A 25,535-nucleotide genomic window follows, 5' to 3' on the forward strand; every position below is an offset into this window, starting at 1 on the left:
CTCGAGCTAACATCTACCCCACCCAATATCCCACCAAGGCACCGTCCAATGTCGCAAGAACATTCCTCACTGCTCAAACAGGAGGTGCTCTCCCTCCTCCAAAAACATGCTATAGAGCAGGTCCCCGTCAATCAGCAAAATCTAGGGGTCTACTCTCTGTATTTTCTAATACCGAAAAAAGACGGGACCCTGAGGCCCATTCTGGACCTCCGGCCTCTAAATGCATACATACACTCAGACCATTTCCACATGGTCACCCTACAAGTCCTCCCGCTCCTCTGTCAGGGAGACTTTCTCACTACCTTGGATCTGAAAGACGCATACTTTCACATTCCAATACACCCTTCTCACAGGAAGTACCTCAGGTTTGTGGTGGACGGTCAGCATTACCAATTCACAGTTCTCCCCTTCGGGGTCACCACCGCACCACGGGTGTTTACCAAATGCCTAGCGGTAGTAGCAGCACACCACAGACGTCAACATATTCACGTCTTCCCTTACTTAGACGACTGGCTGATAAAAGCCGCGTCCTACGACCAATGTGTGCAACATACAAACAGCACCATCCAACTGCTCCACCAGGTAGGCTTCACGGTGAACTACCAAAAGTCCCACCTCGTACCATCTCACACAAAGCAATATCTCGGGGCCACTATAGACACCTCCAAAGGTATAGCCTATCCCAATTCAGCCAGGATCGCATGCATACAAGCCTTGCGCCAAACGTTCCTTGCTCAGCACTCTCTCCCAGCGAGAGTGTTTATGAAGCTAATAGGGATGATGGTATCTTGCATTTTCATAGTGCCCCATGCAAGACTCCACATGCGTCCACTTCAAGAGTGCCTAGCACAACAGTGGAACCACGCCCAAGGACAGCTGACGGATCTGGTGTTGGTGGACGGCCGCACCCATCACTCTCTGCAGTGGTGGAACACCACAAACCTTTCCAAAGGGCGGCCGTTCCTGGACCCGGTTCCTCAGGTGATTCTAACAGCAGACGCATCGCTCTCCGGCTGGGGAGCGCACCTACTACACCTCACAATGCAAGGTCTATGGATGCCACAGCAAAAGTCGCTCCACATCAACCGTCGCTCCACATCAACCATCTGGAGCTCTTGGCGATCTTTCTAGCCTTAAAATCCTTTCAAAAACAGATTTCAGCCAAAGCAGTCCTCATTCGCACAGACAATATGACTGCAATGTATTATATTCAAAAACAGGGGGGGCACACTCTCCCCAGCTCTCCCGCTAAGCCCAGAGCATATGGAGATGGGCAATTCCACAAAACATCTTTCTCCTGGCACAGCACGTCCCAGGCATACAAAACACCATGGCAGATCTGCTCAGCAGACAAACGCAACAACTACACGAATGGGAGCTCCATCCACAAGTTCTTCGCCCATTCTTCCACAAGTGGGGGCATCCTCAGATAGACCTCTTCGCCACCCACGAAAACAAAAAATGCCCAAGCTTCGCCGCCAGATACCCACACCCATTGTCCAAAGGCAATGCGATATGGATGAACTGGTCAGGCAGATTTGCATACGCCTTTCCACCTCTCCCACTAATTCCATTAGTGGTCAGGAAACTGCAACAGCACTCCCTCACGCTCATTCTGGTAGCCCCAACATGGGCCAGGCAGCCGTGGTACACCACACTATTACAACTATCAGTGGTACCACATCAAAAACTGCACCTGTCCCCATGCCTCCTAACTCAGAACCATGGAGAAATCAGACACCCGGACCCAGCGCAGCTCAACCTTGCGATCTGGCTCCTGAAATCTTAGAATTTGGATACCTCAACCTTCCCCCTGACTGCATGAATATTATCAAGGAAGCCAGACGTCCTACCACTCGAGCATGCTATGCCGCAAAGTGGAAGAGATTTGTTGTTTACTGCCGTAACAATACAATCAACCCTTTAGATGCATCCATACAGCACATTATATGCTATCTGCTCCATCTTCAAAGGTGTAACCTGGCATACTCTTCCATACGCTTACACCTAGCAGCGATTGCTGCTTACCTTCAAAACAGACAGCATTTATCACTGTTCAGGGTGCCTGCTATTAAAGCCTTTATGGAAGGCCTTAAATGCATAATTCCACCCAGGGCACCGCCTTCTCCTGTATGGAATCTAAATGTAGTTCTTACAAGGCTAATGGGTCCGCCCTTCGAACCACTGCGTAAATGCGAGCTCCAGTTCCTCACCTGGAAAACAGCTTTTCTAGTGGCTATCACTTCCCTTAGAAGGGTTAGTGAAATACAAGCGTTCACTATACAGGAACCCTTCTTACAAATACATCACAGTAAAGTGATACTTCGTACAAATCCAAAGTTTCTGCCCAAGGTCATTTCCCCCTTCCATCTCAATCAATCGGTAGAATTACCTGTTTTTTTCTCGCAACCTCAATCTGTTGCGTAAAGGGCTCTACATACACTTGATGTTAAGAGGGCTTTACTGTACTACATACAGAGAACACAACCTTTCAGGAAAACTAAACAATTGTTTGTTTCCTTCTCTCCACCGCATAAAGGCAACCCCATCTCTAAATCAGGGATAGCTAGGTGGATTGTAAAGTGCATACAAATTTGCTATCAAAAGTCAAAAAGAGCATTATCTGTTCCACCTAAAGCCCACTCTACTAGAAAGTTAGGGGCTTCTATGGCTTTTCTAGGGAACATACCCTTAGATGACATCTGCAAAGCAGCCACATGGTCAACACCGCACACCTTCACAAAACATTACTGTGTAGACGTGCACTCCAAGCAACAAGCTAGTGTGGGCCAGGCTGTACTAAAGACACTATTTCAAACCGCTGCAACGGATACCGGTGGTCGCCGCTAGGGTTGGGTACTGCTATATGATCTATGCTAAGTGTACAATCTGCAGCTCATATGCCTCGAACGGAATATGCTACTTACCAGTATGCATCTGTTCTTGGCATGTAGAGCTGCAGAGTTGTACACGCCCTCCCGCCTCCCCGGCTACCTGTATCCGTTCCAGTCTATCTTATTTAGATACAACACACATGGGTTTCTCACTGTTATTACTATGCTCCATCATTTCCCTGCTGCCGAAAAACAATCTGAGGATGGAGCCGAAGCCCATGCTCAGTACGGACCGAAGGAGGAGTCACCGAACTCGTGACTTCCAAAGAACAAAAACAAACTGCAAACATCCGGGCCCAACACCAGATGGCGATCTATGCTAAGTGTACAACTCTGCAGCTCTACATGCCAAGATCAGATGCATACTGGTAAGTAGCATATTCCTTTCTTCTTTACATACCAATTTCAGCTTTACTGGACTCCATATACTTGGATCTTTATGGACAGGGGTTGCTTTTTCGGGCTCGCGCCCTGCGTCGCAGTGCATAGCACTGCTCGCGCAGGCGAGAGTCCTTTTGTCCGGGGTTTGAAAACGGACCCTGGAATCCCACACGCTCATGCGTGTGCTTTTCCTTTTGGGTTCCGCTATTGGGCTTTTTTGCGTGTTTTTAAAAAAAATAGATCACGTAATAGCCAAAGGCGGGCACATTTCTCCGCCCATGGCCTATTGGTGTCTGTTACGCGCACCAAAGCCCACGTGGTTTCAATTATCGTGCCCAGACACGGGCGCGATAATTGAAAGCACATGACTCATTTTATATTCGGTAGCATACTTCTTTTTGGTTGTTTTCCTGGGGTTAGGTCATGGAAAACTAAATGCCCTTCTTTTTATACTTCATCTACTTTTTTGAGAACTGGACGTGTAAATATCCTTCCAGATCATTCAGGATTTAGGACTGCACAGTGTCCTTGGAGCTGTTCCCTTTTATTTCTTTTCCTTTTAAAGCCGCTTCAAATTTTAGTTTATTTTGATGTTGTTGACAATTCATGCCGGTTTAATTCCATAGTGAAAATGTTTAATACTTTTCATCACCGATCACAATAATTTGCAACTGTAGGATAAACTGAGAGCTCCTTATCGATTAGGAGGCTCTAGTTTCCACTGCAGCCATTTCAGAGTCTGCTCCTGCCATGCAGGATTCAATGCCTTGAGTCTAGGGTCTACAACGTCAGTCTTTTTTACGTTATCCATTTTCTAATGTGGTGCTTATAAGAAAATCTTAATATATATCTGGCTCCTTGTCAGGCTCTCAGGTTCTAATTGTATTTTGCTTTTTACTTCAGAATGATAATTTTCTTTATATCTCTTCGTCCTTCAGTCCAACTTATTCTGCCTGACTCTTCATGTCCCTGCCTATCTGTCGGCATAAAGGCATCATGAAGATCCACAATTGAAATCCTTTAATAGAACAGTAGCAAAATGAGCCTCGTAACCCCTTAAAGCCAGGCTATACATGTAAGGAAAGAAGGTTCCAGGAAAATGAATAATTGTTAATAAATGGAACATAGACTTTAATTTATTGGATTAAATCCATACATAGTTAATTGATATCCCACCTATCAATTCTTCATAGGGGAGTTAATGGCCTCCATGCACATACACCAAATCACAACACCGAATATGGCAATTGTTTAGTTATCAAAATTGTTATGTTACTTCATATGCATTACTCTGCCCATAAACTCACAAAAGATGTTATTTGTTTTTTTGTTTTCAACAAAAGATGCTGAAATGTTTATAGAAAGATTAGCAGAGAAATAGCTACAGTAAAATCCTGAGCATGATCTGCCCAATTGGAGGAGACATTTTTGTTGTACCTCGTGTTGTGTGTGCTGTTCCATTTTTCTTTTGTTTGAGTTCTTATGAACAGTTATGCATTATATAAAAAATATTCAAGGGGCTCAACACCCATGGATATATGGTCAACAGGTGTCAGGTATGATGCTACAATAGCCATTTCTTTCACAGATCGATGTCTGCAGTCCTGTTATAATGGTAAAGGATTGCTGATAAAGTGCACATCTGCTGCTCTAGTTCAGTAGTCAGAAACCACTGCCGCAATCCAGGTTGGTGATAATTATAATTAATTTCTTAAAGGTCTATCAAATCAATCAACACGTGGAGGGCTCATATTCACATAACTCATTAAACAGGCTACTAATCCCATGCGTACTGAATAAGACATTTGAAATTATTACCTCTGAATGTCTGCATTGTAACCACTAAAAAGAGGGGTGAGAATGAAATCTTGCTAGAGGAGCTGCTTACTTGAAACTTGTATTCTCCTCTTGGTCGATTCACGTCATGTTAGCCTGAGCTTTCTACTTTAGGGTGATGTGAAAGTGTGACTGCTCTCTTTTGGGTAGTGCTCACAATCCAGTGCTTCACACCATGGCTTATTTGCTCACCCCTATGCTCACCAGCATGAATGTGTGACTGCTCTCTTTTCACTGGTGCACAATCCAGTCCTTCACACCATGGCTTATTTGCTCACTCCTTGGGTCACCAGCAGCCCTGGTTATGGTGTGGAGGCCTGGTCTTGCAATAGGTTCCTAACGCCTTACAATTGTTTTTTTCACTTAAACTGGGGGAAACCACTGCTCACTGAGAGATTTGTGTGTCTGCTTATGGCTGCATTCCCAACCCATCTATGGTTTCTGTACATGTGCTACACCTCTGCTTTGTTGCCCCAGTCCACAGGGGAGGCAATGTAACTGATAAAGCTGCAGGAACACTTGTAGCAATGTTACTGTACCTCTTTCTTGCTTTCCAGTAATCTCTGCCCTACATCAATCTAATTTACATGCTATTGCAAGAATGAAATCTGTACAGTAGGCTTTGTGGTTATGAGTAATAATACAGTGTCCCTGGAAAAAATGTACAGAATGCTGTTTTATGCAAGCGGTACATTTATTAAATTACTGAAAAAGTTTCCATGGCAATTGCCCGCAGTGCATGTGTTAAAGTATGTAAAATGTCCTATTTAGCATGAAGGAAATCTTTAATACTATTAATATCTCATAGGTTAACATTGCCCATCAGTCTCATACTACTCTTCCCAGAAAACACAGAGAATTAAGTAAATCAAACAACCAGTCACAGTTCATAGTATCCAGGGAAGAATCTGAAGAGACCCTCCCACTTCCTGTTTCTTCTTATGAAGCAGAACTTCACAGATAATTCCGGTCCTTGTTTTTGATCAAAACTTCATATAAAGAGACAAAATACAATCAATCATACAGAAACTCTTCCTGTACAGAGAGAAAAGGATGTTACACAGATGCATGACAAACGTCGCCGACTGGATGAAGAACAACCGCCTGCAACTGATTACAGACAAGACTGAAGTACTGATCATTTGCAACAGCAGCAACACATGGAATGACTCCTAGTGGCCATCAGGCCCGCACCCACTCCCTCCGATCACTCCAGAAACCTCGGAATCATCATTGACAACAAGTTCACCATGAAATCACAGATCAACGCAGTCTCCTTTGCCTGCTACCTCACTCTGCGCATGCTACGTATGATATTCAAGTGGCTGCCCGTACACACGAGTACACAGAGGCCCTCATCACCAGCCGACTGGTCTAGGGCAACGCCCTCTACGTAGGAATCGCCACACATCTTCTGCAGAGACTTCAGACCATACAGAACGCCGCAGCCAAACTCATCCTCGGACTTCCCAAACGTACCCACATCAGGCAACTCCACTGGCTCCCTGTACAGAAAATATGCAAATTTAGGCTGCTGACCCATGCAAACAAGGCTCTGCACTTTCTCATACCCCCTGCTTCTACCGGATCAGAAGTGGAGGAAACTCCTTCTCCCACGTTGCATCAAAGACCTGGAACAGCCTCCCCACGCACCTCCTGTCCATCATCTCACTTCCGGAATTCCGAATCTCCCTCAAAACCTGGCTGGTAGAACATGCCTGACAGACCTGCAAGCACCTGGATACCCTGTCAGGTGATTAGGTGCGCTTTATAAATCCTGATTGATTAACCAATCAAGGCCAGGGCCTCTGTATCGAGTACCTGGAACTCCTAGCTGCCTACCTAGCGTTGAATGCTTTCCGGCCTCACCTGATAGGCATGTTTGTTTTTGTCTGGACGGACAATATGACAGCCATGTATTATCTTCCGAAACAAGATGGCATCCCAGAGCATTTGGCAGTGGGCTCTCTGATACAAAATCCACATACTAGCTGAGTACCTCCAGGGGATGGGCAATGACTGTGCCGACCTCCTAAGCAGGATGCAAAAACAAGTCCTCAAACGGGAAGTCCACTCGCACGTCCTCCTCCACTACTTCCAGAGATGGGGCTTCCCAGAAATAGACCTGTTCGCAACAGCAGAAAGCGCCAAATGCCCAATCTTTGCTTCCAGGTTCCCACACCTACTGTCTAGCAACGATGCACTATGGATGAACTGGTCAAGGATATTTGTCTACGCTATTCAGCTGCTCACCCTCCTTCCGTTCATAGTTTGGAGGCTTTGGCAGATGTCCCTCACTTTCATTCTGGTGGCCACCTCGTAGGCCCTCAAGCCCTGGTTCACAACTCTGCTTGAACTCTCTCTGGTGCTGCACAATAAGCTCCCCAACAGGCCGGTCCTTTTCACTTCGAAACATGGGGAAATCAGGCATCCAGACTCCAGGTCTCTCAACCTCACTGTAGGAAGCTAGCTCTATATGTGATATTACCACTAGGGGCTATTACCGTGCACAGAATCCAGGGGTTCCCCAAAAGTGTACAGGGCTCAATGTAAAACTCAAAGTGCTTTATTAGTGGGAGCGTGGGCAAGCAGCCTTTGGCCTAACGCAGAGGAGTGTAAGAAATGTTTTGCTCCCACATGATCAATAATTGACACACGACTCAAGAAGGAGATCCAGACCAATTTTTAGAAAAAGTATACTTTGTAATTTTTTTTGCAAGACCAAGCCCTTCTAGCCAAAGTAAGTACATTTCAATTAGAGACACTTTTCACGTTCAAAAGTCGACAGTGCAACATTCAAACCGTTGAAGATAATCCTGTGGAGGAAATCAAGTGAGGGATGCATCAAGCAAGTATTCAACTTACAGTTCCAGTCTTTGGATGGACAGACCCACACTAAGTGCAGGGTCCGTTGTGGGGGACTGGGGCACCCGTAAGGTGCATATTTCAGTGTCTTTGCTGAGGCGGTTGATACCGGCAATGATTTTTACCCTCGCGGTCGGCGGGGGCAATGTGCGGGATAAGTTTCAGCCGGCGGCCAACACAGTTACCATCGCAGGTGGTCGGTGGCTGTAGATCGGATGGGGTCCACTGTTGTAGAATCATCTTGGAGAGATCACAGGCAGTGTAAGAGGGGACCGGCAGAGCCACGAGCAGGAGGGTACAGGCTCTCAGGCACGGAGCTGTGGGTAACCCGGGTCGATAGGCTAGGAGGATCCATCGAGGTTGTGTAGGTTGTCCAGTTGCAGGGCTTTTTTTGGGCAGGGTAGAGTCGTGTCGACACAAGTGGTGGTCCTCTACCACGGCGCTCTTTGGGAGATCTTTGGTAGCAGCGAGTCGCATTGACACCAGTGTCAGTCCTCAACTGCAGCAGTTCTTGGAGTTCTTTTGCAGCAGGGAGTCGCGTCGACCAGTGGTGGTCCTTCCTGTGGCAGTTCTTGGAGTTTGTTTCTTCTTGAACAGGTCCACTGTCTGCAGGAGATTTGAGTCTTTGTCAGATGCAGCAGTCCTACCAGAGTTTTCAGAGGTTGCTGGCCGCTAGACTGGTTGCAGGTTCGCAGAAGCTGTAGACAGGCCAGTAGGGCTGGGGCCAAAGCAGTCGTCTTCCATCTGTCCTTCAGGGTTGTCTTGTTGCTTCTTAGGTCGTTGCAGATCTGAGGGTCAGGTCTGTGGGAGCCCCATAAATGCTAAATGTAGGAGGCGTTTTAGGGGAGTAGCAGGTTGGGCCAATGGGCACCTTACCTGGGGGGCTACACCCTCTATTATGCCATCCTCCTAGGTAGGGGGCATAGACCTGGCCCTGATTGGAGGGATCCATCCATCTTTAGGATGGCGGAGACTGAAAGTTATGCGTCACCTCGCTTCCCCCCACCTTAGGGGTGGAGTTGACAGAGGTGGGCACACCTCCTACCTTTATGAATTTTCCTGACGATGTTTCCACCCAAAGTGGGGGTGTAAACCAGGGGCTGCCATCTGCTGTTAGCAGCAGAAGCTTGGAGTCTCATTACAAAGGGGGCAGACCTTTGAAGCTTTCCTCTTTGAGCACTGGTCCATCCTGGGAGAGGAAACATGACACCTCTGTCAAGGATGTGCATTGTCTCTGGTCCCAGAGAGCAGGGGCTCTCTACCCAGGGGGCCAGAAACATGGCTGGTGGTTGCTAGCTGCCTACAGTCGGTCAGAGACCACACCAGGGTTGGTAGGTATTCAAAGGGCACCTCTGAGGTGCCCTGTGAATACATATTTTAATAAATCTCACACTGGCATCAGTGTTGATTTATTACAAGGCGCTGTTTGGTACTAAACACTCCTTGGTTCAGTGAAGACATCCTGGTGCTGTGGAACTCGAGTTGTCAAGTTCCTAGCCCATGTAATCTCTGGCTGGTAAGGCCTGCTATGGAGTGACTTACCTATGTCTTTGGCAGTGCTAGCTGGTATGGCACACAGGCAGTGTGCCATGTTGGACTTGGTCATTTGTTCACCTCACAAGGTCATACCAGCTGCAGGGGCAGTGGCCTGGTCCTAATGAGTGGGTGATAGGGGACCCTCTTCAGCCTCCAGGCCCTAGGTACCCAGGGTACAACTTACTAGGGACTTACAGGAGGACAGAAGTACCAATTTTGGACATGTTTTAGGGAAAGAACACTGTTACTGGAAACCTGGACAGTAGGGACCCAGTGCTCTACAGTCGAAGTTGCATCAAAAGCCAATCAAAAGGTGCTGGGATACTGCCACAGAACCCCATTTTTTCACACTTATGATTTGGCTCCTGAGGTAATAAAATTTGGGAACCTTAATCTTCCACCTGAATGCATGAGCATTGTCAAGGAAGCGTGCAGACCTACTACACGGGCCTGCTATGCAGCCAAGTGGAAGACATTTGTGTACTACTGTCAATCAAAAGATATTGATCTGTTTAAAGACACAGTGCATGACATTCTCTGCTACTTACTCCACTAGCAGGTTTCTGGTCTAGCCTTTACCTCCATACGACTACACATGGCCGCCATAGCTGCCTCCCTTCAGAATAGACAGCGCATAGCTCTCTTCAGGATTCTGGTAATTAAATCTTTCATATAGGGTCTCAAGAGGATCATTCCTCCTCGGGTCCCACCGGCCCTGGCATGGAATCTTAACATTGTACTCACAAGACTCATGGGTCCCGCCCTCTGAGCACCTCCACTCCTACCCCCTTCAGTTCCTCACTCGGAAGTTGGCATTTCTGGTTGCTATCACTTCACTCAGACGTGTCAGTGAGCTTAAGACATAGAGATTTATAGAGGATAAGGTTGTCCTTCTCACCAACCCCAAATTCCTCCCTAAGGTGAGTTCCATCTTAAGAGAAGAAAATATCATGGCCCTTTTTTCCTGCAAGGCCACCGCAGTCTATGAAGACACTTTTCACATCCGAAAAGGAAAGCTGATGATATTTCCGTGGCTGTCATATGGAATTATAAACCTCTATCTGAAATTCTACCACCGTCTGATAAATCCAAGTGACCTCTTCCAACTCAAACCCCTTCCTTGTGAACTGTGCCTGCCTTATCTGATTTTTAGCTGGGGATAATCCTTATTTGAGTATCTTCTGAGTGCGTTGTCCATGCTGATAAGTGCTCCTCTGGACCCAAAACCTCATTCTCTGTCTCTTGATGAGCAAAACCCTCCAAAGCAGCTCTGATACTGCCATTGCTTCTTCGGAGGGCATTGAACAGGGATCAGCCAGTCAAGTGCCCCTGCCTTGACCGGCTTGTAAACGTTTGGTCTCAATATCCTCTTGATTGAAGCCTGAGTCTTAAACCGCAAGGCAAATTTAGCACTGATTTCCCTAGCTCTTTCAGGTAAGGCTCCACAGAGAAACGATTCTGGACTTTTTGACTCGCTTCCAGTGTGATGAAGCCGCTGTTCTTTGGACCCACTTTGATGACCCGGGGTCTTTTCCTCATTGAGATGATACCGTTGAAATTACCTTAGAAAATATTGATAGACTGTGCCCACCCTGATAAAGGTGTACAGCTTATCCAGGTAGAAGCACCAGGACTTATTGATCTCTTTCTGAGAGTCTCTCACAACCCTGGCCTGGAGGTTAGCCATCTGCTAAGGTATCTCATGTTTAAGGGCAAGCTTGCCCTACAGGAAGGGTTAAGGAAGCTGTACCCTGGAACCAACCTCGACCTCCATACTCAGTGGTTTCCCCTGTCTGCCAGGGACATATTGGGCCACCTTTTACGACACGGTCCATTCGTAAGGTTTGGGAGAGTAGATGTCTTACTGATCCAATGTATCCAGATGCTTAGATCCTGCTAGCGGATGCAAATGTCTTTTGAGTCAAATCAGTCATCCGGGCTCAGGAACCCTCCCAATAGCATTGCATGAGGGAGCTTCTCCCAATAGAGAGGGAATAGAAGGATGTAAGAGCCAGCCAAATAACCATTTCATAAGTCAGATGTCAAATTCACTGTGTTTGTGTCTTTGACATAGACACCTCTTTCAACCTCTCAAAGGCATCCGTCTGCCCTGGTTAGTAACTGTTCCTCTTGGCCTTCGCCTGGCTGGGAATGGGTATCTCTTGCAACTGGAGTTGAGAGTTTCCAGGTGACCCAGGTGTCCCACACAGGGATTCTGGCCGACGTGCTGCCTGCAAACAAAGTTTCCCCCATGGAACCTGAGTGCATCATTCACTACCTTTTTAACTGAGGTGTTAATACCATGTGAAAGCTACTCTTCCAACTGAGGGTTTCATGCTCCTCCTCTTTGGTAAATTCTGCATATCTGTGCTGCATCCCAATTCCACCACTTTAAATGGTATGGTGTCACTACATGCTCGGCATCAAGAATATCTATATTTTTTTTTACTTGCGCAGTATTTAATACCTAACAGTACAGGTCCTTGGACAACAAGCCGCATTTTGCCAAGGTTCATCTAAATGAGTCAATGGATATAAAGAGTAGACCCAGAGGTGCTGGGCACGAAAGCTGATAACTCTCCTGTCAGCAAAGACTGCCACTGTGTAACTGACCTGCCACACCCACTAGCAGGGAAGAACAAACATTGGTAAAGCCAGTAGGTCTCGCCCTTGTGACTTATTGGCTTTGCCGATCATTTAAACAATAAACTATTATCTTGAAACTGCTGCCAAGGAGTGGAATGGAAGGGCACTAATGTTGCGCCCTTGTAAGGTCATTGTACTGTAAAACAATTGTGTAACAATGCAATTAGACAATAAGCACATGTTTTGGAGGCAATACTTTATTAATGCTCTTTGCCGATATGCAAAGACACGCTATTAAATACAAAACGAAATACTTACTGGATGTAAGCGATATTTTGACTTCTGTTATAACATAAGCAATGAACTATTAAAGTCCATATGTACATACAGTTAAGACCGAGTAAAACACCTTCCCAACTGGACAAAACTATCAATGTCAAACAGGACAGTGAGAGGCATCACCGACTCATTCTTTCAGAGCTGGCATTAGCGCAGGTGTTGCCCAATGGAACTCTTTTTTCGTTTCCCAATGACCTCCTTTTTCAGAGAATCCCTTTTTACAATTCTCCAACAGTGCCCCTCATCTCTTCATAGTCACTCTCACAAACATTTAATTTGTTTTATAGTGCTGCTCATTTTAGTGCAGGGTGTCAGAGCACTTTACATCACACACACATTAGACAGACACAATGAATCATTCGTTGGTAATTCATTCTAGGAAATGTTATATAAAATGATGAGGATTACAAGATTTAGGAATCACGTCATCCATACTAGTAGGCAGTATATTTTAAGAGTGTTTGGTCTGGAGAAGCTCAAACTCAGGATTCAAAACGTACCACAGTGGTTGGGGTTGGTTTACTAATAAGAATGCATTTCTACCCAGACTAACCCCTTGTAGCAAAATTAGGATAATGGAAGAGCTTGGGAGGGAATATGGGGGGGAACATAACTGTATGACCTCTACTATGCACTTTACTGTAGCTGATGTCATTGACATTTTTTAGGTCACTGTGTAGATTAGGATTCTAATTTAGGAATTGCAAGTAAAAGGATCTCTGTGAGAAAAGCAGTAACCCACTAAATTATCCACATAAGATAGCATTCTGTGATATACAGAATAGACTTTCTTTACTGCCGGCACATTAAACCTCTGTGCCGCTGGTGAGTCAAAAATTGCTCTTGATAAAATTAATATCTGAAAGAAACACGTTAGTTAGATTCCTCACCTTAGAATATCCCCAGGCGTCAGGCTGGATCCGGAAAGATTTTTCGTCAGCAATACCCTTTGCGTGTCGCTAGGCGTCGTCTGCGGCTCCGCGTCCGCCGTCGTGCGCCGGAATGACGTTGTCGGAGTACTTAGACGCCGCACTCGCGCGCTGACATCAGACGGCGCCGATCCGGGAAGAGCTTACCCTTTTAGTCACTTTTTGACTAAACTTTTTGGACTATCTTGTCTACTCTCGTCGACTCCATACTGGTGCCGGTAGGATGCCTGGTTTCAAAGCCTGTGACTCCTGTCACCGACTGATGTCGGTAACGGACCACCACCGCCGGTGCCTTTACTGCCTTGGGGCCGACCACGATGCGGAGTCGTGCCTCGACTGCCGGGCCTTGACCTCGAAGGCTAGGCGGGAGCGGTCCCGCAAACTTCTCGAGCTCCGGCACTCGACTCCGCGTCATTCACGGTCCTGGTCGAGGGACCGGCCGCGGAGCCGCAGCCATCATCACCGCTCGTCGGGTTCCAAGTCTTCGGGTAAGTCGAAGCATAGTAAGAAGTCCAAGAGACGACATCGCTCTTCGGACTCCCCTTGCCGGTCGCGCGACTCGGTCGAGGGTCCGGGTGGTACTACCCAGCGGTTCCGTCGGAGCCGCAGGAGCCGCGTCCGTCCCCATACCCGCCGGTCTTTGGGACTGACGCGACTCCAGCGGAGATCAGTGCCTTCCTCTCGGCCATGAGGGGCCTGGCTCCGCCGTCGACGCCTGCCGGCACGCCTTCGGGGCCCCGCAGGCTTGACTGGGAGGCCTAGCGAGACAGCGGCTCCAGCCCCGGCGCCGTCGTCGACTTCGGTCCCGACGCCGCAGGTCCCCGCGGGATCCAGGCCTGGATCTCAGTCTGTGCCGGTCGACCTCACGACCCCTCCTCCGCCGGCATCAACACCGGTGCCACCCCCGGCGCCATCTCCAGACAACGCCGCTCCCCAGTTCAGTCCCGGTCCCGGTCCGGGCCCGACGCCGGTGCGGCGCCGCATCTGACGCCAATGGGTGACCATTTCATCTTCTGCCCGGCTCCGATCATTCCACCTGTTTACCAGGAATCGGATGACGGTGGTGACTGGGAGGGGTCTGATGATCCTCTGACCCGCCAGGGTCAGTTATCACAGGACTGGGCAGATGAGCTGGGGATGCCAGTGGCCTTGACACCTCCCCTGACACTGGCTTCATCTCTCCTCCGACTGTGGCTTCGGAGGAAGGTGCTACCTTTTCTGTGGCGTTGTATAAGGTGGCCGAAGCCCTTGGGCTAGAGCTCCCTACTGTGGCCGTGAGGACTAACCTCCTCACTGAAGTGCTCCAAACGTCAGCAAGCTCCTCGGAGCCTCTGCTGCCGTTTAGCGAAGCACTGATGGATGTTCTGAAGGGCACCTGGTCCAAGCCCTCCACAGTACCTCCTGTGGACCGGAACGTGGCCCGGCGCCACCGCCCTGCACCGGGCGACCCCTATTTCCTGTCCCAACACCCCACGCCTGAGAGCCTGGTTATCCAGGCCTCTACTTCCCAGACCTCCTTCCCGTCCGCTCCCCCGGATCGGGAATCCGAGAGACTGGAGCAGTTTGGTAAAAAGCTGTTCTCCTCCCTTAGTTTAGGGCTGCGGTCTATTAACACCGCTTGTCTCTTGGACCGTTACTCCCACTCTCTGTGGGATACGGTGGAGGACGTGCTGCCCCTGTGTCCAGAGGAGGCCCGGACGTGGCTCGCCCAGGCTCTTGCCGAGGGGCGGGATGCAGCGCGGTATGCTATCCGATGTGGTTTGGGCACGACGGACTCTCTAGGCAGGGCAATGTCGTCCACAGTGGCGCTTCGTCGTCACGCCTGGCTGCGGTCCACAACTTTTTCCGGGGATGTCCAGAGCACCCTCATGGACATGCCCTTTGGTGGCAGTCCCCTCTTTGGCGACAAAGCGAACAGTGCGCTGGAGCGCTTTAAGGACTCCGGGGCTACGGCCAAGTCCTTGGGTCTCTCGGCCCGCGTCCACAAACTTCCGCTTTTCGCCCCTTTCGTGGCCAAGGAAGGGGCGCCCCCTCACGTCCGCCTAGCCACAGGCCGCAGAACCAACCTCCATGCGGTCGCGGACGTGGATTCCGCCGAGGCGGTACAGGGGGACAACGTGCTGTTCCATCCACATCCACCCCAGCAGCATCCGCCTCAAAGCCCTCCTAGTCCGCGCTTTCAGGCCCATTCCACGCCAGTGGGAGGCAGAGTTCGCCATTAGCTGCTCCACTGGCGTTCCATCACTTCGGACAGGTGGGTGCTGCAAATCGTCCGAAGGGGCTACTCCCTCCCCTTCGAGACGACCCCTCCAGCCATGCCACCACAGTGCCACCACATGTCGGGGGATCACTTGAATCTTCTACAGGAGGAAGTTGCGGCCCTCTTGGGCAAAGGGGCCGTCGAGCGCGTTCCTGGTCCAGAAGTAGGCCGTGGTTGTTATTCCCACTACTTTCTGGTTCCCAAGAAGGGCAAAGGGGGCCTACACCCTATCTCGGACCTCAGAAGCGTCAACGCCTTCCTCCAGAAGGAGAGGTTCAAGATGCTCACCTTAGCTCAGGTTCTGGCTGCCCTAGACCCTGGAGACTGGATGGTAGCGTTGGACTTGCAGGACGCTTATTTCCACATCTCCGTCCTGCCGGCCCACCGGCGTTACCTGCAGTTCACGGTGGGTCAGGAGCATTTTCAGTTTACCGTGCTCCCCTTCGGCCTCACCAGTGCCCCTCGGGTGTTCACGAAAGTGATGGCGGTGGTCGCAGCTCATCTGCGCAGATCAGCGGTTCCAGTCTTCCCCTATCTCGACAACTGGTTGTTGAAGGCGGGCTCGCCCCAGCAAGTCGTCTCCCACCTCCAGACTACGGCCGACCTCCTGCATTTGTTGGGGTTCTCCATCAATGTGCCGAAGTCGCATCTGAGTCCCTCCCAAATGCTCCTCTTTATTGGGGTGGTTCTGGACTCGGCGCAGTTCCGGGCTTATCCTCCGGAACAGCGAGTCCGGAATATTCAGGCTCTGCTTCCCATCTTTCGGCCTCTATCCCGGGTTTCGGTCAGGTTGGTGCTGCAGCTTCTTCTGGGGCTGATGGCCTCCTGCATCCTGTTAGTGCATCAGGCCAGGTGGCGAATGCGGGCTCTGCAGTGGGACCTGAAGTTTCAGTGGGGCCAGCATCGGGGCAACCTGTCCGACCATGTCTTGATCTCGGAGGGCACTGCAAGACAGTTGCAGTGGTGGCTCACGGACCGCGATTGGGTCAGTGGCAGATCCCTCTCCCTACCCCAACCGGAGCACGTAGTAGTGACGGATGCGTCCCTCCTGGGATGGGGGGGGGGGGCCACATGGGGGAGGCGGAGATCAGAGGACTCTGGTCTCCGGCGGAGTCTTGGCTCCATATCAACCTTTTGGAGCTGAGAGCGATCCAACTTGCACTGAAGGCATTCCTTCCCATTGTCCGGGGAAGTGTAGTGCAGGTGTTCACGGACAACACCTCCGCCATGTGGTATTGCAACAAACAGGGCGGGGTGGGGTCGTGGACCCTTTGTCAGGAGGCTCTGCGCCTCTGGACATGGCTGGAACATCAGGGCATCACCCTGGTGGTTCAACATCTGGCGGGCTCTCTGAACGCCAGAGCAGACGAACTCAGCCGCTGGTGCATGATGGATCACGAATGGCGTCTCAACTCGGACGTGGCGCAATGCCTCTTTCGGCAGTGGGGAGAGCCTTGGTTAGATCTATTCGCCACCGAAGAGAACGCGCAATGTCAGCAGTTCTGCGCGTTGGAGTTTCCAAGGCAGCACTCGCTCGGGGGCGCCTTTCGTCGCGAGTGGAGTTGCGGTCTGTTGTACGCCTTTCCGCCTATACCACTTCTGCCCAGAGTGCTGAAGAAGATCAGGCGCGACCGGGCCCAAGTCATCTTGGTGGCTCTGGATTAGGCACGAAGGTACTGGTATCCCGAGCTACTCAGTCTGTCGATCGATCCCCCGATACTACTGCCTCTTCGGTAGGACCTTCTGTCGCAGCAGCAGGGGACGGTCCTCCACCCGAACCTGTCCAGCCTCCACCTCCATGCGTGGATATTGAGCGGCGACAGTTGATGCCATTTGACTTGCCTCCTGAAGTCTGCGATGTGATTCTGGCAGCCAGGCGTCCCTCCACAAAATCGGTATACGCCTGCAGGTGGAACAAATTTGTGGCATGGTGCACAGCAAAGGCTGTGGATCTCCTTTCCACCCCTCTTTCTGAGGTTCTCCTCTTTCTTCTTTCCATGGCCCAGCAGGACTCTGCTCTGGGCACTCTTAAAGGTTATCTTTCAGCTATCTCTGCTTTCTTACGGCTTCCTGATCAGCCTTGTCTTTTCAAATCCCCTGTTGTTTCTCGCTTCTTCAAGGGCATTACTCACATGTTTCCTCCTGTCCCTTTCATAATGCCTCAGTGGGATTTGAACCTGGTATTGACATATCTGATGTGCGCTCCCTTTGAGCCACTTCATAATTGACCCCTTCGTCTTCTCACTCTTAAGACTGCTTTCCTGGTTGCCATCACCTCTGCTAGAAGGGTGAGTGAGCTCCAGGCTCCATCTTCTAAGCCTCCTTTTCTTTCTGTTCATCCGGACAAAGTTGTTCTCCGGACTCGTCCTTCCTTTCTTCCTAAGGTGGTGACTGCCTTCCACATTGGGCAGTCTGTCACATTGCCCACCTTCTTTCCGCCTCCGCATCCTTCGAAAGAGGAAGAGAGGCTCCACCGTCTGGACCCCAAACGGGCGCTGTCCTTTTATTTGGACCGCACCAAGCAGTTCCGGGTGGATGACCAGCTCTTTGTGGGCTATGTGGGCGCTAAGAAGGGGAGGGCGGTACACAAGCGAACCATCTGTCGGTGGGTCGTATTGTGTATCAAAGCTTGCTATTCCTTGGCTAACAAGGAACCTCCTCTAGGGCTGAGGGCCCATTCCACTCTGGCCACGGCGGCGACAACTGCCCTGGGTCTGGGAGTTCCCTTGCAGGACATCTGTCAGGCAGCAACGTGGGCCTCGCTGCACACGTTTGCCAAGCATTATTGCCTGGACAGCCAAGTCCGGAGAGACGGCTTCTTTGGCCGTTCTGTTCTCCAGGACTTTCTGGTGTGATCTTGGTTCGCAGACCCACCACCGGGGTTGGTATTGCTAGGGTATGTATTCTAAGGTGAGGAATCTAACTAACGTGTTTCTTTCAGATGAACAAGTTACTTATCTTCGGTAACGATATATCTGTAAGAAACATTAGTTAGTTAGATTCCTCACCGACCCACCCATCCTCCCCATTCTGCGAACCTACATCTAGGGTTAAGGTTTTCCTTTTCAGGGCCCTAGACTTTTTTGGCACCCGTGTCGGTCTCTTGCATGGCTCTGCGTTCCTGGCGCGGAAAGCTATGTACAAGAACTGATGTCAGCGCGCGAGGGAGGCGTCTAAGTACTCCGACAACATCATTCCGGCGCACGACGACGGACGCGGAGCCACAGACGACGCATAGCGACGCGCAAAGGGTATTGCTGACAAAAAAACTTTCCGGATCCAGCCTGACGCCTGGGGATATTCTAAGGTGAGGAATCTAACTAACTAATGTTTCTTACAGATATATCGTTACCGAAGGTAAGTAACTTGTTCATCTATATCCATTAGGACCAGAATCACTATGTTATCTTAGGGAGTCACTGACAGTGCTGCGGAAATTAAGCCTGCTGCCTCGGACTGGTATCTGTAGCTGCATTCTGTAGTCTGTGGAGTCACTCACTGCTGATAACTGCTCTTACTGTTGATTGAAGTCACGGTGAGGTGGCACTGTGTGTTCAGAGCTGTGCCCTCTGCCTTTAGACACTCGGCGCCCGCTCTCAGCATGAGTGGAACACCCCCCGGCGGCCCCTCAGGAGCAGGGGAGGTCACCACATGGTAAGGATGTGCGGAGGTCCTTTAATTTTTAATTCTGCTGGTGGCAGTAGCAATTCCTGGGAGACCAGGCTGGCTGCAGCAGGAATTTAAAATTAAAACATCCTGCTACCACTCACACTCTCTGACCAGTGCCTTTCAGTGACCCAAAACTCTTAGCCAACTATCGCTAATCTCGCTGCTCCCATACTTCGGGAAGGTACTCGAGTCACTGGTTAACAGGCAGCTCGTAGACCATCTCGAGAATCATGGCTTACTCGATCCTTCACAGTCCGGTTTCAGGACCGCACAGAGCACTGAAACGGCGCTGGTAGAAGTCACCGACAACATCCGTCTTGCATTGGATAGAGGGCAGTCATCCATTCTCATCCTGCTGGACCTATCAGCAGCTTTTGACACCATATCCCATAGCATTCTAGAACAACGGCTCTGGGATATTGGTGTCAGGGGGAAGACCCTGAAGTGGCTAAAAAGTTATCTAATTGATCGAGTCACAGCAGTACAGATTGGCGATTTAGTTTCTTGTAGTAGGCCTGTTAAGATGGGAGTGTCACAGGGCTCAATTTTGAGCCCTACGCTATTTAATCTTTATATGACCCCTCTAGCCACGGTGATCAGATCATACGTCTTTGACGTAGTGTCATATGCTGATAACACTCAGATTCTGATCACCCTTGGTCTCGACCCTATGGAGACGTTTTAGGAACTGTATGTCTCACATAAATAAATGGATGAACATCAACCACCTACAATTAAACGGAAGCAAGACCGAGATTGTACTTTTTGGTAAAGCTCATGAGCATTGGTCAGATGACTGGTGGCCCCCAAATCTGGGTCCTTGCCCACCCTCAAAGCAGACAGTGAGGAATTTAGGAATTCAAATTGATAATCAATTATCAATGAAAAAACAGGTCAACCATATAATTGGTTCCTATTTTGGCATTATGCGCAATTTGCGCAAAGTGTTTAAGTGGATCCCGCTAGAAGCCAGGAAACCACTGGTACAGGGACTGATTGTCAGCCGCATGGACTACGGCAATGCTCTGCTGTCTGAAATAAATGTAGACCTCCTTTCTAGACTTCAGGTCCTGCAAAATACAGCAGCCAGGCTGGTGCTGAATCTTCCATCAGGAACCCCCTCAGCGCCTAGTCTTAGACATCTCAACTGGTTACCTGTGAAGAAGAGATGTTTTAAGATCTTATGCCTAACACATAAAAACATGTATTGTAGGGGTCCAGGCTACTGGAAAAAAAACTCAGCTGGTACCAGCCAAGCCGGCCCTTAAGATCCGGTAACAAATCCCTCCTCACTCCACTCAGAGTACCTACTGTCAGAAACGGGGGTCGGGCTTTTTCTTTTCTTGACCCCACTCTGTGGAACAAACTGCCTTTACATCTACGTATCATCTCTGACCATAATCATTTCCGCCAGAATCTAAAAACATGGATGTTTGACCATTAGCTCTGCCTCTCTTATGCTGACAACCTAAAAGCCGTCCGCCAGCGCCATGAGACCTTCGGGTGATGTGTGCGCTAAATAAATGTTATTTGATTTGATTGACAGTCCGTGACATATTTGTCTTGAATAGTAATTAGATTTAAGCCTACAAAAATATTTCCCTAATGACTACGATTGTATTATTAAAAGTTACAACTTTGGGATGGTTTTAGGCTGCTACCTATTTGTTTTGGGCTTACTTTGAGCTTGTAGTCGAGACCGTTTTTGGCTTGGGAAGGATTTTGAAATATGGTAGTAGTGCCCTGGTTGTGACGGTGTGAATGATCTGCACATCCGAGGGCCCTTCTCTTCAATTACACGGTGATTTCTTTTCTTCTAAAACTGTCTGGCTGATTCCATTTGTAACAGTGTGGTACACATAGCATCCGAGCATCAAGTATGGTCCACAAAATATCACACAAAACTGGGTAATGGAGCATAAGCACAATGTCACAACACAATATGCATAATACCTATAAGCTAACGTGTTTCTCCTTCCAGAGCTGTAATTGTAACAAACTATCAAATTAAAACATAGTTAAATAAAGTGCTGTTCTTTCGTTTATGACAGAATGAGGCCTTGTAATTTGTTCCCATGGGGACAGTGTTTGGAAAGGAAACACTAATGGCTCTGTAAGTAGAGGATCATAGATAAATAACGCACATTTTCGGGTAGCAGTGGTGACTCCTGGAGTACAGGAAGCCAAATTGCATTGGGGCTACAACGGGGCATGTTGCATTTTATTATGAACCGTTGCATTGTGGGATAGAGCGGGCCCGGACCGCGGAACGCAATTCCCTTCCCCAATCTTAAATATAATGATCTCTGTCTGGTGCGCGGGACAACAAATTTCATGTCAGCAACAAACGAAGAAAGAAGCAAAGAAAAACATGCATAAACTGGTGGAATGATTTGGGCAAGAGGGTATATTGCATTAGTTCGCCAACCGAGCCACCAGAAAATTTCACTCACTAGTAAAGAAAACAAGGGTGAGTGATCAGACAAGCAACCAAGAAGCAGCTGTCTATTACGTGACACACTCCAAGCATGCACCCTCCCCCTGAAAGAAGAGGGCTACATTCAGCTAGATTCAACAGGCTCTAGAGCCAAAGGGGTTAATTGGATAACTAGGCACTCCAGCGTGCATAACACCTGAAGGGGGATCAGTGCGGCGGACATGAAGCAGGCGCTGTGTTGATCAAATAAAAGGTGCACTGAAACATAAAGAGCGGCGTGTACTGATAACATAAAGGGCACAGATTTCCAGGCTGTCGGAGCTCTAGCGACTGAAAATACCAATGAGCTCAAAACAAAAAAAGTAGTTCCAAAACATACTGCGATGGTAACTAGTGGAGTGAAATTGTACTTGTTCCCTGCTTTCAGGGAGGGATAAACACTACATAAGACATGACAAATGCATGCCATTAACAAATAGTAAGAAAGAATACAAGAGTGACAAAGCAACCAGCAAGTAGAAAGCCTATGGGCAGGATCTAAGTCCACAAACTGAATACAGCCTACCTCGAAGAGACCGCGCATGCGCTGCCTAGGCACGACCTAAAAACTCTCAAGGTTTCTGTGCTTACAGAGGTCATAGATCAGGCACACTGCTATCCATGAGGTGTCATCCCCCCCACCCTTGCCTGTATGTTCTCCTGCGGCTGCACCACTGAGGTGCCTGCGACTATTCCTCACAGTGGCAAAACTTCAAAAAAAGGACCCATCTGCACAGATGACCTAGACTTGCACTGTGCCTCCAAAACCTAAAGAGGGAGAGAGAGAGAGAGAAAGGATCACACACTTATTAGGAACGGAGCTACTCTCGCACACTCCACAATCTTGGTGACTACCCAACGAGCCTCAAAGCCGTACGCCTATCGAGCATAAGCAAGTAAATTCATATTAAGCACTGTATAACAGAACAGTACATTATTTCAGTCATCCAGAGAATCGAGGTGTTTGTCTTTCATTAGTACCTGGCTATCACTATTACAAAGTGTAACAAAGCCAACAGAGCAAGTCATGACCAAAAAAAAAAGTTTACTTATTTGCTGAGCAGCAATAAATAGAAGTCAGAAGGCTCATTTGCTTGTCTTGGCCACTACGAATTTGGTTGTTTGATTTATCTAATGTCCAGTGTTTGCTGGGAAATTAATTTGAGTCTGCTTTTATGTTTTGTTGGAGCTGCTAATTAATAAACAAAGAAAGGGATACATAATTGTCACCTTCAGTCTGGTCATAGAATCATCTGTTGCCATTTCCAAATTACTTGAATGGATTTGATTAAATCGATTGAGATGTTTTTCCTTATAGCTGTCTGTATTCCACAAGTATATTCCTACAATGGTGTAAGCACTTCTTCTTGTTCCTGCAGTGTGAAAAATTCCAGCTACAGCCTCCCTTCATACCCTTCCTATAAGAATTATGATTACTTAGAGCCTGGGAGGCACAATGAGCAGCCTGGTCTATGTGGGCTCAGTAATTTGGGAAACACATGTTTCATGAACTCGGCAATTCAGGTAAGTGTTGGGAGCTGGGTGCAGTTGACAGATGTGTTGTTTGTTATTACTGTGTTCTCTTACATTGTCACCCAGCTTTACACCTAGTTTTGTGGCTTTACAAAGCCAGTTGATTAATACATTTTGAATGAAGTTACCTTGAATCTTTCCCTAGAATATATGCTTGCTACAATTACATTTGTGGGGGGGGGGGTGTGGCTGGGGGGGTTAAATTGTGTTTGTTCTGGTTTCTTAAAAACAGTCTTGAACAAAGATGGGGGTTCAGCACAACCCATTTGTCCTGTGAAAAAGTATTTTAGTGAATCAATGTAGTGGAAAATAATTTGGGAGGGTTGGATCGAGCATGGGATGGAGTCTGTCTACTCATCACCAGTTTATTGATGTGGCGCTTTCCTTCTTGCCTATATGTAATTGTAGCACAACTGCTTTACATTAGATTGCACAGTTTGATGATCATTCCGTTGCACAGATGTAATGTGGTGATTAGCAATAGATCGCTTTTGACTGTAAGCCGAATGTTTCTAAGATACATGCTAACCAATGCTGAGCCTCCCTAAGGATGATAGACTTAGTTATTTCTTCATCCGAGAATTACAGAATTGACCGTTTTCATGTGTATGTGAAAGTAATGGACTGATTGAAACTATGGCTCTGTACATTAATATATCTGTTTCTTTCTTCAGTGTTTAAGCAACACCCCTCCGCTCACTGAATATTTTCTCAATGACAAATACCAGGATGAGCTAAACTTTGATAATCCTTTAGGAATGCGAGGTGAAATAGCTAAATCATACGCAGAGCACATCAAACAAATGTGGTCAGGAAAATACAGCTATGTAACACCTAAAGCTTTCAAGGTTAGTTTTTAGACCTATGATGTAATTGTTATCTGTGAACTCTGCTCTCATGCAAACTGTTTATGTATGACTTGTAAAATGTGATTCAGAGAAGTGCTTTTCATTTCAGAAAGAGAATTCTAGCCGCAGATTCCTCACCAGCTTTGTGTCAGTTATTTCTATGAGTTTTCCACAGTGTGCAAAGGATGATATGCCCTAAGATGAAGGGTTTTAAGCCCTGTAAGGACTGTCACAAAAGGTGTCTGTGATGGATCCCCCACCAGGTTTGGTTGTGATGTCTGGGGTCAAGCCACAACATGCTGTGACTGCGTGTTGATGATCCCGAAGGCCCTCAGGGAACGTGAGGTGAAACTTTACATCACCAAGTACAATCCCTAGGATGAATTCCTCCTAAACAAAAGCTTGTTCCAGCTACCTTATTTGATGGAGTATCTCTTGAGGCTGGTCTTTACCACGCTCCAAAGCTCTTAGTTAAGCATAAGTAACATAAAAGTTGAAGCAAAGCTCTACTCCCCGCCATTCATATTTCCCTGACGAAGCACGTAGACAGCACCAGCAGTCCCGTTCCCGGTTCTGAAGTTGAGCAACTTCGGACCCTATCCCGCAGCTGGTTCCGGCACAACCTTAGTGTCCGGGGCCTTCTGTCACACTGTTCCAAATTGAAGAGTATGGCTGAGCCATTCCCTGGCTCTTCGCTTCCTTACCGACTCATACCGTCAGGTCCCATTGAGCCTAGGGGGTCTAACACCTGGATTATCGCCGGAGGGTTCATCCTCTGCATCAGCTTGACCCTCTGTGCCAAATCCGCTCTCAGCTTCAGTACCAATGCCACCCTGCGCTCTTACTTAAACCAGGCCTGGGCACGTCGACGTTAATGCTGACTTCGCTACCCAAAGAAGTGGCCCCGATTGTCCTTTCCGACTCGACACCGGTCCAAATTCGACCGACACCCCAACTGAATCCGACAAAGGTTTCTGCTCTTGCCTTACCACCAGGTGGGTAACACTCCTTATACCCTCTTTTTGCCACAAAGTCCAACAACGTTCCTGATGATGATGGTGAGTTTGCTCAGGCCTATGTTGATGGCAATTGGTATGAGGACATGCACAATGCTAGTGGGCTAAACACCTCTCCAGTATTTGCCCTTTTCTCCCCTCCTGGCCCAGCCACGGAAGAATCTGCCTCCTATTCCATGGTCATGCATAGGACAGCCGAAATCTTCAGTCTTAAGCTTCCCTCTATGGAGGTCTAAACAAACATGCTGACCGATGTTTTGCAGTCTGGTTGGACTGCTTCCGAGCCTGTCCTCCCCTTCAGTGAGACCTCAAAAGGATTCCCTTTAAAGGGCCTTGGCTAAACCATGCATCAGCCCTCCAGTTAACT

General features: G+C 48.4%; 1 protein-coding gene across 7 annotated transcripts in view; it reads left to right on the top strand.

Moving 5' to 3' along the window:
* The window catches only part of USP15 (ubiquitin specific peptidase 15), a 743,655-nt gene that overhangs the window by 253,682 nt on the left and 464,438 nt on the right, over positions 1 to 25,535 (top strand). For all 7 annotated transcript variants that reach the window (XM_085653348.1, XM_085653347.1, XM_085653352.1 and 4 more), the window contains 2 exons: positions 23,151 to 23,295; positions 23,979 to 24,152. In XM_085653348.1, the coding sequence (XP_085509474.1) occupies positions 23,151 to 23,295; positions 23,979 to 24,152 (319 nt within the window). The remainder of the gene's footprint in view (positions 1 to 23,150; positions 23,296 to 23,978; positions 24,153 to 25,535) is intronic.

This window comes from Triturus cristatus, chromosome 4_1 (genome assembly GCF_964204655.1).
Source record: "Triturus cristatus chromosome 4_1, aTriCri1.1, whole genome shotgun sequence".
NCBI lineage: Eukaryota > Metazoa > Chordata > Amphibia > Caudata > Salamandridae > Triturus > Triturus cristatus.